Source organism: Annulohypoxylon truncatum, assembly GCF_022578515.1.
Source record: "Annulohypoxylon truncatum strain CBS 140777 unplaced genomic scaffold F4807scaffold_17, whole genome shotgun sequence".
NCBI lineage: Eukaryota > Fungi > Ascomycota > Sordariomycetes > Xylariales > Hypoxylaceae > Annulohypoxylon > Annulohypoxylon truncatum.
In genome coordinates this window covers 641,897-657,373 of record NW_025953803.1, presented here as the reverse complement: position 1 = coordinate 657,373, position 15,477 = coordinate 641,897, and the positions used below count along the sequence as shown (strand labels likewise).

Genomic DNA, 15,477 nt, shown 5'->3' with positions numbered 1-15,477 from the left:
AAAAACCCCTCATGACAATTCCCCGTCACGGACCACCTGGTAACCCTATTTGATAATACCCTCACCCAACGCCTAATGCAGAAATGCAGCCCATCCGACGACGTGCCGGTCCACCTCCACATCCCAATAACACATACGATGGCTTCCAGAGTGCAGCTAAGATATACACCCGACTGCAGAATGTAATAAGGTTACGGAGTAACAGTGATAAGCCAGGCACTGAATGTCCCCACCTATATACCACAAGGATATTGACACATCACTTGCGTTTGCGATCTAATTGATACTTTTCTCGACTGGAGGATCAAGCATCACCGAATCGGTAGACGTCGGTGATTTAGCTTCTTCCACAACCGTAGCTGGCGGCTTTAGCGAAGACACTACCGGCTTCGCTGCGGCTGCCTTGTTCATCCTACTCTTCGTGTAGTCGCTCAGGCTGAGCTTCTTCTTGACTGGACTAGGCTGAACTGCGACGCTATTCACCGACGTTGGCGCAAAAGGACTAGGCATACTACTAGCGGAAAAGGGCGATTGAGTTAGTGTTCCGTTTGCGGACATCGGAGTTGTCACGCTGGGCGACGCGGAGTTGTTAAACGCAGGGACAGGAGGCATCTGCACACGTAATTCTGGCGACTTATTCTTGATCGGTACGGCTGTCGTCGGAACCTCGTCTAAGGAAGGTTTGGTATCTGTAGGTGATATAGACGGGGCATCGGTCATGGGCGTATCAGTAGTCGAGTCTAGTGGTGTCGGTGATGGCTTGTCTTGCTTTGGAATTTCTGGGACCGTTGGTCCCGGACTATTTTCTGTAGTAGGTGATTCTAAATCCATCTTCACCAGAGCGGACACAACCGAAGTAGGTGAGGCAGCATGGACCACTTTCCTACGGTCTTCATCCGCTCGCAAGCGGTGCCGCGATTCCAGCAGTCGCTTCGATAGAGAAACAACTCGTCGTTTTGGTTTCGGAGCCTGCCTAAGGCTGCTAAACCATTCTCCGTCAACAGGATCCGTCTGGATGGACACGTCGCAATATTCCGGACGAGGGCCTGGTGACGACGCATGCTCATTAGAGCCGTTCCGTGGCTCATGTTTGAAATGACTGGTCGTATTTGGCGATATTGCGCTTGATGGGGAGCCCGACATACTTCGCGAGGTACCAGCATCGACGTAGCGACGCTCGGATGCACCATTGGGAACTCCGATCGAATGGATAGACGACCCTCTCGGCTTAGGCTTCGCGGTCGTAGTGGTACTGTTAGTGCCATCTGAAGTTCGCTTCTTCTTCCGTGGAGGCTGCTGCTGCTCCATTCGACGGAATGTGTCCTCTACCATTTGAACCTTCCGCTTGTCTCTGTCGGTAAGTTCTGTCAATACACCTAATTGGTCGAAAGAGCCTTGTCGTGGTGCAGGAGTCATGTCTCGACTAGGAGGTTTACTACGAGACGAACCCGAATCATTATCCACCCCATCATCGCCACGACCTTCACTAGGAGCACGGCTATTCGTGGCGTGACCGGTGCTTGTTGGCGAGATAGCGTTCGTCTTTGTCTTTCGAGGTTTCTTTTTGGCACCCTTAGGTCCTTTTGATTGCTGTTGAGGTTTCAATATGTAATTTCGATGAAATCGAGTGAACGCGCAGCCCTCCGCTAAATCACACGCACACCCGCCATATTCAGTAAGTATAGCATGAACCCATGAGGCGATATTTTGGTATGTATCCGTTTCTTCCTCATTGTAGGGCGGTTGTGTGCCAGTTTCGTCGTCGCCGAGGCCAAGCAGCTGTGCCCATCTTCGTGCCACATCCTTCTGAAGGTTAAATTCCCACGGAATAGTGATCTGTTCGGAGGGTACTATACGCCGATCGCTCACAAGCCAGAAATGATATTCAGAGCTGTCGGATAAATAAGTATCTAACACCGCATTTGGTTTGCAACTTCGTCGTACATAACGAGCGAGGGAGCCTTCCTTTCGGGTATCGATATAAATAGGGAGCATCGGATGGAAGAACACAAACGGAAGCGGGGAGCTTAACTCCTGCCAGCGGTTCTCCGGGTCTTCACAGTAGTCCTTTTGTATTCCGATCTGGCCATTTAGTTCTATTAAAGGCACATCCTTGTCGATTATTTCGGAAGTGGTGAGTTGTTGTGAATGTACGAAAGCATCCGATCCAACAGCTACTTTCTTGGACTCTACTCGAGGGGAAGCCTTGGTCGAATCAATGTTGGGCGGTAAAGATTGGAAGACATCATCGAAAGCGCATCCTGTTTCGGCTCTCAACTTGTCGTGATCTCGTAACCACAAAGATAAAACGTTGGAAATGGAAAGACTAGCGAAAGAATTTGTTTGAACAATGGATACATCGCGGTCATCCTTGTATAGATTTATGAAAGCATTCGAGTATTGCATCTCGAACTCGTGTGGGACGTCTGGAGGTGTCGTAGCAGGGCTGGGTGGATGACCGTGGGGATTCCCAGCCTTTTGGCCATAGGAAGGGCTGCGTTTCGGGTTTTGCGAGGAGATGGATTGATTTGCCCGGTGTGTGCTTTTGGACTTTTTGTGTTGGTGAGTGGAGGTGTAGTCGTGCGTGTGTTTAGGGTTAGAATCAGAAGTAGTGTGGCCATTCGGTATTAGGTCTGTTGGTTTGGTCTTCTTTTTATTATTCTTGGTCGGAGGTCGTTTGACTTTCCTCTCGGACGCTTCTGACGTATTGGGTTTACTCCTTCGTAGTCGCTGTCGCTCAAGAGCGCCTTGGTGATCGAGCGATCGAGGTTTACAATCGGTACAGGAGTGGGCGAAATCTTCTCGCAAGGCCTCGTCGATTGTGTTGGGGTAATAACATTCGATATGCTGCCAGGTATCGCACGTCTCGCAATAAATAGTGTTCCCGTCATCGTCAGCGAAGCCACAAATACACTTGATCGTATAGGGTTCCTCCTCGATCGGCGCCTGGACCTTGTGTGAGACATGATGAGGCCAGGCAGGAGCGGATTTGGGACTGAGGACGGCCGTCTGACTCGGAGTCACTGATTGCGTCGGCAAGGAAGAGAGCCTGTCAGTCATAATCTAACATGCACCCCACGAGGTGGTTGTCGGTGAGGTATGTGAAAGGAGATGGCGGTTTATCGTAGAAGCCCGGATGGCATGACGACGAATCCGGGTTCGACGTGACGGTGACCGGTTCCAAAGGATACGAATATGACGACGTCGTCCCGCAGAAAGATCATTCGTGGTTGTCGAGAAGATGGCAAATTAGAAGCGCGGCGCGTCGTGAATTGTTATTGTGGTTCAACACGCTCAACACGTCCAGACTCGAAATACGGGCATAAATGAGCACACAAAGGACAGCACGGGAGACAAAAGAAAATTCGGTGTTTTTTGTAGGACAGACGAAAGTATATGATCGTCTGATCGCAAATACTATGGAATTACTATCTCACGATAGCGGGTGTTGGATAGAATGGCGGAAAAGAGACTTTGAGGGCGTGTTCGCGAAAAGGGCGTGGCGACGAGAAATGATAATTTCGAGCTTTTTCGTATTTTCCTTCTTCCTTGTTTAGGAAAGAATGCGCCTCGTAGGAAAATGGGGGTATAACGGATCGGGCGTGAATGACGAGTTCGGAATTAAGTTAAGTTTAAGAGTATCTCGAGAGATTCGACGCTTGGGACTCAAGGAAAATGTAATTCGTGTTTGAACTGGTCGCGGGAAAATGAGGGTGAGGATGGGGGAGAGAGAGAATTGAGGAGTATGGAGTAATGGAGTATGAGAAGGGAGAGTTAGAAGGCCCAGGGTAGACCAAAGCCAAAAGAGTTGGCGGGTGGGAAAGAGAGAATGCGCGCCAAAGAGATTACCTACCCTAGGTACCTTCTACCTTCCACCTAGGCAATCCATTCCCAGTCCCTCACTCTTTCCTTACCTGCTAAGTGCTGGGTGCTAGGTGCGGGTTGCTTGGGCTGGCCCTGCAAGAGCGGAGTGGGAGCGCGAGCGTTGCAGGGCACTTGCAGCTTCCCACTGGCAATTTTGAGTAGTGGTGCGTGCATCAGCACCAATTGGCGTGGTTCTTGGGGTGGTGCGTAGTGGGAAGTAGTAGGAGCGATGGGAGCGAAAGCGGGAAAATAATGCCTATGTAGACTAGCACGTATTTGATGCGTAGATGTACATAGTGTAAATGTGTATTGTACATACTAATGTACATGTACCGGTACAAGGGGGAGAGAATAAGAAAAAAAGATTGCTGTGGTGCAGCAGTGCCCCATTACTTCCAATGTGTGGCTGCTGCTTCTGCTGTAGCTGGCTGGTGCGTTCTGTTCCGGGTATGCGGGGCCACATGGAAGATTTGGTGCTGGGAACCACCTAAAACAGGACCCGTCCTTAAAAACTCACCTAGGCTTTCCATGACACTGGTGAGAGATGCAGCACTTGCAACCAATAAAAAGTGGATATCCCTCGAAAGAGGAAAAGGAGAGGGGAGCGGAAGCGGAAAGGAAATGAAAGAAAATCGAGACACAACCAACATGTTCTGCCTGTTGTGCATTTTCATTAGTAGACAATACCAAGGAACAAATAATAGAAGATAACGATAAGAGCAAGGGGAGGTTTTCTGGATGACCAAACGACCTTGCACTAGGCTATTAAAAAAGCATGAGTAGTTGAAAGGTCGAGGGGGGGAAATGGGAAAGTACGAGCGAGGAGCAAATGTCGCTGAGGAGAAAGAAGGAAGCCACTCACATGGAATGCATTGCAGCCTTCTTGCGCATTGGGCAATGCTCGAGACAGAAACTAAGCCAGAAAGAGGATAGACTACCGCGCATAAATTCAACCAATGAAATTGTCCACTTACGCTTTTGAGTACTTCCTGCAACCACTTTTTGTGTCAAGCACTCCAGAATTCGATTCCGGTTTCGATCACCACGGCTAAAAAATATTAGCGTGATGAAAATAGCTGTCACTTTTCGTAGCGAGGTGACCAAGTCGGAATGTGAGGTTGAGGAGTATTTTCATAGGCTTATATTAAAAAAGGTGATCTCCCGGTTCTGGTCCCTTCAGATCATTCTCGAAATGATGTATTTCAAATGAAGAAGCTTATCTCTATTGTGGGTTGGAAATAAATCAATGTGATGGCGAGAAAGTCATGAAAGGAAAAATCAATATACTGGGTAGTTTAGTGGGTGATGGGTAGAAAGGGCACAGAGACACATAGCTGTCTGTGGATGATAATGTTCTTCGCAGGTAGGTATTCCGTACAAGCTTGTAATATGAGGGGAAAGAATTTATGTTATGACGGAAGAGTCAGCGGAGGTAGCTTTGTCGTAAGCAAGCTAGATCTCAGTCATCCTTGACACAGTGCGTGACAGAGTGCTTTTTAATCCAATCTAACTGGTCAGCTCGGCGTTTTGAAAACCTGAATCTGTTCGATGAGCGAGAGGCAATCACTAGGATTTCCTTGTAACGGTAAAATCCTCAAGCGGCCGAGTAAGAAACGGTTGCTAACCATCGAAATACGGTAGGCAAATCCCCATATGTTTCTAGCTGCCTCATATATATTATCGCGGCGGGGTCCAACTCACCGCGAATGGAAAATGGCAAAATTCTTAGGAGGTATGTAAGATCCATCTTTTATCCTTATAATTGTACATTGTCGAATTGTTGAAGCCTAGTCGTTACGGGCAAACTTCCACAAAGAACGAGATATAACCAAGAATACAGGCTTCTGATGATATGAGAGTCCCTAGACTGGAGCTTCAGGTCTTGCTACGAAGGCGGGGGAAATATTCCGGATCAACCTCCCACGTCCGTACAATTGGGTACTAGGTAGTTTGCTGAGGACCCTGACATATAATCCTAAAAGAATTCGATGTTCCGTTTGGTTATGGCGTCCCGGACTTGCGGCATTCTTCCTGCAAGATGATCGTGTGATTGATATTGAAAACTTTATGATTCGCGGACAGGTCGACGGAGCCTCGCTTCGTCGCAGAAAGCACATGAATTGCTTTGGATTTGCTTTTTTGACCGCCTCTCTATCTGCCATTCACCCGTCTGCATACGGCAGAGTGCTTCAACGTTTCGACCAAGATCCGATGCTTGGATGACAAAGCCGTAATGGCCTTCGTTGGCTGGTTGGTTGCATCCCGATCCAAAACTGCATGACATCGTGGCTATGCTTGCAGTCTGATCTCACACGTCCAATCACGAATCCTGATAAAGTAGGGGAGGGCCTTGGAGTCGCGCCAACCGACTTCAGCCCGTTAGGTCACCCAGGTCACCGTAGCTTCGCCAGTCGCCATTATTCCTCAGCTATGAACTAGGCAAAACACAGAGTCGTGACGAGAACACATCCGCGATTGAGCGTGTAAAATCAAGATTGAGATCGAAGTCGTTGCCTTCGTTGCTCTCAAATCTTCAACACGCAGCAGTATAGCCTCACATAAGGATTTTTCTCTGTAACATTTGATTCATGGCTTATAGGAACAAAAACGAGAATTGATATCAGTCGCGCGTGTTAGCTAGCCGTACTGTACCACATCTGAATGCGGCCTAGACGCCAGGTGCCGTTGATTCATACCTTACTACTAGCTGCTAGTGAGACTTCGCGATTCCGAACCCAAGGAAAGACTAGGATGGTAGAACCCTGATGCTTGTGCGTACATGTGTGTATCACAGTAGCGAGGAAGAGAGCTAGGCAGTGATGTAACTACTACGTATATTCATAATAGACGATCCGACACATTTGCTTACGCACATCCGGATGGTTGCAGAAACGCAAACAAACTGACTTGAAAGTGTTTTGAAAACTGGTCTCCAGCTACTATAAATATCAGACAACCTTAGATCTATCCATAATAGAACAGTGATATAGTAGTCAGAAAGAATGGTGTACGACTAAATTTGTCGCCTTGAACGGACTCATAGTACAAGTTTTCTTCACGGCATCGAATAAAACGATGTTCGCAATGAACACTTCTGGAGGACGATAGAAGAAGGATCAACTCCACGATTTGCGACGCAGGTATTCCCTCAGTCCCTATGAAGAGCCCTTATTCTTGGGCCAAGCCGCTCGTCTCAAAACAAGTGTCGTCGTATCCACGAAAAACTAAGGAGGGAAGGGCATCCTTTTATGCGATGAAGGGAAAGACTTATTATTGATGGGGGCCCTTGCGACTTCGGATGCTGTGGAGCCGATGATTCGTATTTTCCCGTCCGCCATTCTCTTTCAAGTAAGGCGTAGCTAAAATCTGGCTTGGACTGGATTGAAACTATCGAATCAAGTCATTGTCAGCAAATATGAAGGAATTCTTAAAATTTAGGCTTATTTTACGAATTCGGTTTAAAATTTTTAATGAATCATTCAAGTACCGATCACTATTTTTATGCTTGTCAGATCAACCGAACATGGTAATCCGAGTGTCACCAGCCACTTCTACTGATTACCTAAGCTTACTGAGGTACAAGGTGGCCCCTTTATGCAATTACCGCGTTGTATGACTAACATGAAGATATCCATCACTTTCCTTGGAAAATCTCATCCAGTAGGTACTACATATTTAAACCACAAACTTATCGATTGATACACTGGAGTTGAACTCCTATTGCTAACAACATTAATACAAATTACAACTGCCTCCCCCCGCACCCTGATTTCCACCTTGATGCATTACACATTACAGGTACATTAAAGGTTTGTTTTCTTCGTCGTACTGACAGCTGTGGAAAGTTAGAAAGGAACGATTGCACCCCATACCGAGTTATCTGAACATTGGTATCACATCTATCTCAGTGGATTAAGCAAATTATTGCTCATAGAAAGATCTGGTATTGGCAGGGAAGAATATCTCGGCCTTTGACGAGGCTTTGAGATATCTCATTCATGAATCATCGGGACCCCGAAACCGCAGACCCCTGGTTTGTACTTGGAAGCGCCCCTGAGCTTTCAGATTTGATAATATCCGCGGCCTATGTTCCCATTGTTATCAGCATTATGATCTCCTTGACGGTTATCTAATTACGAATTCATCTCGGAGAGGTACAGAAGGGCATACCTTTTCAGCAATGGCGTATAATGCTGCTTGTATATGTGCAGCAGGCAGCAATGGGATAACCCCCGCATCTACGACTCTCAGGTTCCTCGTACCGTATACTCTGAGTGATGGGTCTACAACCCCACCCAAGCTGAGTGGTAACATAGACGTCGTACCGCTTAGGTGGTATCCGGACGTGATCATCGGCCGCATTACCTCGTCTAGCGCTGTCTGGTTTCGAGCGTCAACGACGCCAAAGCCAGGTGGAGGTACTGGTATTAGCCTTGCCATTGGCGATGTTTGGATTAAGCGATCGTTGAACTCGAGCCCGAGAAGTAGCAGTTTGCAGTCGATGGGATGCGAGCAAAACCGTGTATCGATAATAGGTTGGTTCTCGAAAATAGAGGAGGATCTCGCCAGGACTGTCCCCCGGGATAGTGAACGCATGGCACTCACCGCAAGTTGACCCCAAGATGTCGACATAACCTCGTATACGGGCGTGTCGGTTCGCGCAAGTAGAGATATCATCTCGTCTCGCTGCGCAAGGTATCCTGCGCGAAGAGTCTCCTCGTACGAAGACGGCAGGTTGTTGGTAACGTTCGTTGTCTCACGCAACCACTCTTGAAGGTCATCCACCACCCAACTTAGAGCTGGTAAAGCAACCACGTCCACCATCGGTGCTGTCCACGGCCCTGTTACATGTAAGTGTCTACCAGTTGAACGCTACTGATATTATGACGAACCTGTACGATTGGTGAGATATTCTTCTCGGACAACATCTCGAGTGCTTCCTACGATATCCCATGCGGAAAATACGTCCGGGGCAGTGTCTAAACAATCAGGAAGCGTTCGAATAGTTGAGGGGGGGTTGGTACTCACATTTGTAGACAGGCTGTAGGGTAGGATGATCCTGAAGATTGCTGCCTACTCCTGGAAGATCCACGGCAACATCTACCCCCAAATTCCCTAGAACTTTGGCTGGTCCAATGCCAGAGATGTGCAGCAATACAGGCGAAAAGATTGCTCCGGCAGCAAGAAGTACTTCATTTACACACTTAACCCTAATCTTGTTGGCAATTGAGTTGGCGGCAAACTACACGAGCAGGTACAATTAGTAACGACATACATGAACATCGGCTTTGGTGGCGGTATCAGGACTTACCTCTACACCAATTATGTTCAGCCCGGTTGCTCCAGGGATATAAGTCGAATTCAGAAAAGTCGCCCCACCATTATCATGAAGAACGCGAGTAACAGTATGGCCGGTGACGAGGTGCAAATTTGGGCGGTCCAATACGGGGTCTAGATACGCGATACGCGCATCGGAACGCGACTGGTTACCTGCTACCATACTGCTTGCAATAATGCTAGCCCCTGTAGCGCTGCCACCATTAGGGTCCTCGTTGACGGGTATCCCGAGTTCTTGTATGCCATCGAGGAAGTTGTCTTCATTGTTGATTAGTCAGTACGATTGTCAACATGCAATAGGTGGAGATGACATACGGGACTGGTTGTAGTAGTAGTTTGGATAGCCGACCTCGATTGGCCCTTTCTCGCCGTGCTTTCTAATAACTGGATTAAGAGCCGTGAGGAAATTGTGCGTCGATTTGTTGTTAGGCGGTAGGGTATACTTCTCCGACTATACGTTTGGTTCGTCATTTTATTTGGCTAGAATAGGGGACGAGATGGCGAACACCTAGTCAGGACTCACCTTTTTGAAGTAAGGCAAGAGATCGGCCCATCCCCAGCCTGGGTTTCCTAGGTCCTCCCAAGCATCGAAGTCGGCCGCTGAGCCTCTCGTCCAGACAAGGCCGTTGACGATGGTACTTCCCCCGACGACTTTACCCTGACTTATGACCCGGGATTTACCGTCGAGAAACTCTTGCGACGCTAGATCCAGCTTTACCTTATAACGGCGTGGATCTTCGAGGCCGATGTTTCCCGGAATCGAGACATCCTCAGCGCGATCATCCCTGAGTATGACACGTAGTTAGTTATGAGAAGAAAAATTTAGCGGCTTGGGAAGGGAGCTCAAAGCGTATGGCGCGTCCCTCACCACTGTTTACCAGGTCTTAACACTTACAACTCTCCAGCCTCGACTACTAGGATAGATACTATATGAACACGTTAGTATCAGGACTCTCGCGGCTCTGGTAGACAAGTGGGAGAACTCACCTGACGGATCCTCCGAAAGGCGATTCGCAACGACGAGGCCACCTATCCCTGCACCTACGACAATATAGTCATAGCTGTTTTGAAGCGACAAGGTGCCATTAGAATCTGGCAAGATATGTATACTAGAGGTAAGCGAAAGCAGAAGGCTGACAGCAAGCACTGTGATATTAGCTGCCTTGAACTTCATTGCGATCGAATTCAAAATAAATGTAATCTAGTAGTTGAGAAAGCAAAGCCGTAGGTAGAATTGAAGTATCACGGTCTTTGTCATGGCAGCAGGTGAAGCAGGCGTGAGTTATGTGGGAGATTTGCAGACCTTGTTGGCGTTTATGTAAACAAACCAACCAACGTGTAGAGAGACAAGATGCATCTGCCTAGTAACGGGTTTAAGCAGTCGACGTAAATTAGATCTGAAGTTTATAGATTAAATAATTTGACACCAACGATATGATCAATCTATAGTGGCACTGTCCACCCCCTAAAATTCTCCCTTCGAGATGTCATTTTTGATTCAAAAACTCTACCACCGTGCATATTATGACTATTTACCCCCAAAACACATTCTTCATACTGTAGATATGCGCTTCGAGTTAGCTTTAGTGATTACTCATCTACTTGTGGCTGGGGAACATAAGTAAATCGCTTAATAAATTTGCCCCTTTGATGTTCTCATATCTCATGTTCAATCCGAACTTTTAATTACTTCAAATTTGCACCTGTATTTACGGGCGAGATATGCCAATTCCCATTAGCCATTCAAACAATAGGTGTTCGTTCCTTTGCTACTAGGGTATGTTCATTTTATATTTGCTTCTCATTCATGATGAGCGACACTATCATCGACATACTAGTTGATGGGGATGTACAGATTGTTGGGTGTAACTTTAGAGCTAATGTTATTGAATTTCCGTGTATAGCCTCATGACATTTAATGTATCTCAATTACGAATAAGGTAGATTATACAAGGGTTCATGATTGCTACCTTTTGATTATTAGGCGCTGAAGCTGTTTCTTCGTCGTTGAGGGAAATTGCCTCAACGCTTGTATGTAGTTGATAGGTAGTCCTATAATGACTAATGAGAATGATTGGAGTCAAGATACTTAGTATTTTTATCTGTTTCGGAGAGATTGCTGTTTTTAAGAAAGCCTGGATCTATCACCTGTCATTTCAACCTCGTGAGCTACCTATTCTAAAGAGCTGTGCACATGTGAAAATATCTAGCTATATCGGAACTGGTTATTGATAGAAGCTAAACATGCTTGGTTCGTACTTATCATGCATTGATTGACCCATTGAGACGCGTTGGCGTTCGTCCGATAGTTGCGATGATATAATGGGTTTCCGGATTAAGAAGGCGGTGGATCTCTTCCTCGGTCTAATGAGTAAAAGATCTGGAAGAATTCGTATGTGCTAACATTTTCGAAACATGCGAAACCTCATATTGCGGCAATTCAGGAAATAGGGGAAATGGATGAGTCGGAAGCAACTGAACCCCACAGCAATCGGCAGCTTGTAGTTGCCAGGTACATGTGTTCAATTGAAAATCGTAACAAAAACTAAACAATCCCTCTTCTCTGGTTGGTTGCGTAAAGTTGATATTGTATAAATTGCCGATTGACGCCTTTCGTTCGACGAAACAAATTCGATGCGACAAGAATAAGACGAGAAAGGAAATCCGGCGGGCGTCGCTTCTAAGGCGAAGAAAAGTCTTCTCATTTCTGATGTCACACGGCTTTCGTGGGTCTAGACTACCCCTACAAGCACGGGCGCATAAGGCAGGTGTACGGGGTGATCGGATAGTTCTTACCTTGCCGATAGCGGTGTCTCCTGCCCGTGCAGCCCGTGGCGGCTTTGTTAGTGCGTGGCTTATCGATTGTTATCGTAGTGGCATTTGACTCACTGGAATTCAGATATATTGGAGTATAATTCCCATTCCTACCAAAGCCAAAACCTTCTTTGCATCAAAGTGCATTTCTCTGACCTGAACTTGACTTATATCAATATGTGGTGGTAGTGTGCATCACTTGTTGAATCTCCTAACATCCAAAATGCTTCGCGCGCTATGACAATGCAACTCACAGCCTGGAAGAGGGCAGTTTCGAACTTGAACGTGAGTGAAGTCGCTCTGCTCCTTAGATTTCCATGTCTGGGTTCCTGTATCCGATCTCTGCGGACGAACGGATTACAATACCTTACTCAATCACAATCATGTAAAAATTTCAAACAAACAAGAGCAGGTTTGGCTAATTATATGATAGACGCCGTCTACTAAGGACCTAAGCAGGATCAATGGCTCAAATTCATTGTCATTCCGGTCCGCGCGGAGCGCCGCAAATAGCGGTTGGTACTCGGTAACATTTGCTTCTCCGTATACTTCTATTTCCAAATCTCAAAAACACAAGAAAAGTCTAGACAGGGTATGAATGAAATGCTCCTTTTACCCTTACATTAAATTATCCTGACCGGTTGCCAGGACTTCTTCCTCTCCGTGCTCGAGACTTCGGTCACCAAGCGAGATGCCAAGGCCTACATGAACAAATTTGTTCCGCTGTTAGAAAAGAAAGGGGCGACAGGCTTCAAGGAACGTGCAACGCTGACTCGCCCATCAATCAACCAAGGCACTACCGAGGAGCCAGTTATTAATGATGCCGCTGTCGTAAAAAAGGATTTCATTCAGGCACCTAAACTCGAAGCTGACGTCGCTATCCAACTTCCATTGTACGTTGCTCTAGTTAAGTTTCGTGCTCCCCAGGAAGTCGACGATGCCACCCTAGGTGGCGTGGGAAAAACCCTAGGTCAACTTCGGAAGCTTGGGTTAATTAGTATCGTTGTCGTTGATTGTGGTACTTCTGGGGGAAATGAAGCCGCACAGAGACAAACCGCCGCCATACAGGCTAATCGTATCGCCATGGCGATAGATAATTATGATACTCCGGGGGCGCGAGTTATTGACTCTCCGATTACCATCGACACTCCGACCGAAGGAGATACCTCGCCGTTCACTTCACGTGGTATATTCGTTGGCAATCCTAACGACCTGATGGCCGCATTGCAAGAGGAGGTCGTCCCTATTATCTCCTCCTTCGGGTACACCTCAGATGCCTGCGCTGTCAAGCCGGTTAATGTCAACGATGCTATACTGGCCCTCACGAGACAGCTATCTGGGCTTCAGTTTATAGGCCAACCGGTTGAAGATTCAAAGGCGATACAAACATCAAGATTAGCTGAGGTTTATCGCCTTATTGTGTTGGACACCTTAGGTGGAATTCCTGCCAAAAACCGAGCTACTGGAAGGCATTTGTTTCTGAATCTGGAGCAGGAATTACCAGAGGTCCGAAATGATTTGATATCACCAACATCAGAGAACCCGGATGGCCCGAGCAAGGAAAGTTTGCAGCACTTGGAGAATGCCGAACTAGCTAAGAATGTCTTATCTCTTCTACCACCGACTTCCTCCGCAGTTATAACAACCCCACAGGAAGTGGCAAATGAACGTGGCCTACAAGAAAACAGCTTGGATTGGGCTCTCGTTGGTACGAGACGCGGCCAGAACCCGTTGATACACAGTCTTCTCACCGACAAGCCAGTCCAATCTTCGTCACTACCCTCCGAGCGTTTCAGACCTGTCACGTCATCAACTGGCATGGCTCAGATCGGGTCACTGACGACATTAGCTAAGCGTGGGATGCCGTTGACTGTATTCCCGGATCCTCGAGTTACTTTATGGAAACCGCCCAAATTAGGGGAGAGAGGCTTGAATCTTACGGATCCGTGTATCGATCTTCCTAGACTCGTCAACTTGATCGAGGATTCTTTCGGCAGGAAGCTCGATGTAGATCATTATCTGAAGCGGATACACGGAAACCTAGCCGGCGTAATCATCGCAGGAGAGTATGAGGGAGGCGCAATACTAACATGGGAGAAGCCCCCTGGCCTAGATGGATCTGAAGCAGATAATCCAAGCCGGCTCGTGCCGTACTTGGATAAGTTTGCGGTTCTCCGTAAAAGCCAAGGAGCCGGAGGAGTGGCGGATATCGTATTCAATGCTATGGTTCGTGGCTGCTTACCAGAAGGGGTTTGTTGGAGAAGTAGGAAGGACAATCCTGTCAACAAATGGTACTTTGAACGATCGAGGGGCTCGCTGAAGTTCAAGGACATGAACTGGGCTATGTTCTGGACGACCCCGAACTTGGCTTTGGATTGTCAGAAGTTCCGAGACTACGAGAGTGTTTGTCGAGGTATTGAGCCGTCGTGGGCGGATAATAAACCCATTGCTGATTAGATAGAAGGACCTGAGCGAGTTGAATTATAGACGGCGATTATATCTCGATAAATTTGGTTTTGGGATACCTAGAGGTCGAATGACGCGAAAATGCCATCATTTTTCTGTTGTCGGTACTATTAAGTCGTAGAAAGGAGCTGGTCCCTTTCTTATAACCTCGACTTATTGAAATATCGTGTCATGGTATTTCTTGGTCTCACGCTTATATTATTATTTTTGTTAAACAACCTACCTCTTCTAAAAGGTTGAGATGATGGTGTATCCATATGCAAACTAAAACCACTCATGTGCATAATACATACCTATCAATGGCCTATCTCGTCAATGCTCGTCAATCGTAATGATCGTCTAGACCCGGTATATGCATTGTTTGAACTGTAATGATCTTTGTCCACGTATCATAAGTCCAGTATAACACACCTTCATATGTAAATTTTTATGTCGCGGGGCGGCAAGGCGGCGTCATCTTAAGGCGGTCAAATCTTGACATCCATGAGCAAACCCCACCATCGTTTGGCTGGCATGGTTGGCATTAGTCGTGGTGGGGGAATTTGGTGGGTACTTTTTGGCGGGGTAGATAGATAATATCACGAGGGGTAGGTCCATAATTGGGCTTGCTGAATTGGGTCATTTTCAATGTACCTTTTGGGACTTTCTTTTTCTTGTTTGGCAAAAGAACACCGAATCGATGGGATGGATTGGACTCGAAAAACCTGGAAAGATTTTTGCATGATCATAAATGACCTGTATTAAAATATCTATGAATCGAATTACATAACGAGAATGTGTGAATGGGGATATATTATGAGCCTACTAGGTACTAGAAATGTTGGCAGGTACAGTACAGAATAGTGATTTCTTAGGTCTCAACGAAACGAGGCTTTGTGTGGCGTATTGTCCATTGAAATATTCACCCTTGAAACCTTAAAAGCCTTACAGCTGGGTACCCACCAGGACATAGACGAATGTCGAAATGTCCAGAACTTTCCGGGAAGGCTGAACCAC

At 46.8% G+C, this 15,477-nt stretch overlaps 3 protein-coding genes across 3 annotated transcripts; 1 reads left to right on the top strand and 2 right to left on the bottom strand.

The window, feature by feature from the left end:
- Positions 1–62: 62 nt before the first annotated feature.
- F4807DRAFT_97052 (uncharacterized protein) lies at positions 63–3,193 on the bottom strand. Its single transcript, XM_048003720.1, has one exon. It carries the CDS (start codon positions 3,058–3,060, stop codon positions 277–279), a length of 2,784 nt encoding a protein of 927 aa, XP_047854077.1. The 5' UTR covers positions 3,061–3,193; the 3' UTR covers positions 63–276.
- A 4,583-nt stretch (positions 3,194–7,776) lies between these two features.
- F4807DRAFT_97024 (GMC oxidoreductase) lies at positions 7,777–10,646 on the bottom strand. Its single transcript, XM_048003719.1, has 8 exons — positions 10,189–10,646; positions 10,097–10,127; positions 9,725–9,986; positions 9,517–9,652; positions 9,176–9,459; positions 8,893–9,106; positions 8,757–8,843; positions 7,777–8,705 (listed from the first exon to the last, which is right to left on the bottom strand). Exons 1-8 carry the CDS (start codon positions 10,373–10,375, stop codon positions 7,990–7,992), a joined length of 1,917 nt encoding a protein of 638 aa, XP_047854076.1. The 5' UTR covers positions 10,376–10,646; the 3' UTR covers positions 7,777–7,989.
- Positions 10,647–11,859: 1,213 nt separating this feature from the next.
- On the top strand, positions 11,860–14,955 carry F4807DRAFT_427154 (N-acetylglutamate synthase; the record flags this gene model as incomplete). Its single annotated transcript, XM_047998130.1, has 4 exons — positions 11,860–12,047; positions 12,101–12,300; positions 12,449–12,607; positions 12,664–14,955. Coding segments are annotated over exons 2-4 (2,012 nt in total), but the record flags the coding sequence as incomplete, so codon positions are not given.
- Positions 14,956–15,477: the final 522 nt, after the last annotated feature.

Coding starts and splice junctions, on each gene's coding strand:
- F4807DRAFT_97052 (XM_048003720.1), bottom strand. CDS start 3,060: ATGACTGACAGGCTCTCTTCCTTGCCGACGCAATCAGTGACTCCGAGT.
- F4807DRAFT_97024 (XM_048003719.1), bottom strand. CDS start 10,375: ATGAAGTTCAAGGCAGCTAATATCACAGTGCTTGCTGTCAGCCTTCTG. Junction 9,107..9,175: donor TGAACATAATTGGTGTAGAG/GTAAGTCCTGAT, acceptor CTGCTCGTGTAG/TTTGCCGCCAACTCAATTGC. Junction 8,844..8,892: donor CCTACAGCCTGTCTACAAAT/GTGAGTACCAAC, acceptor CTGATTGTTTAG/ACACTGCCCCGGACGTATTT.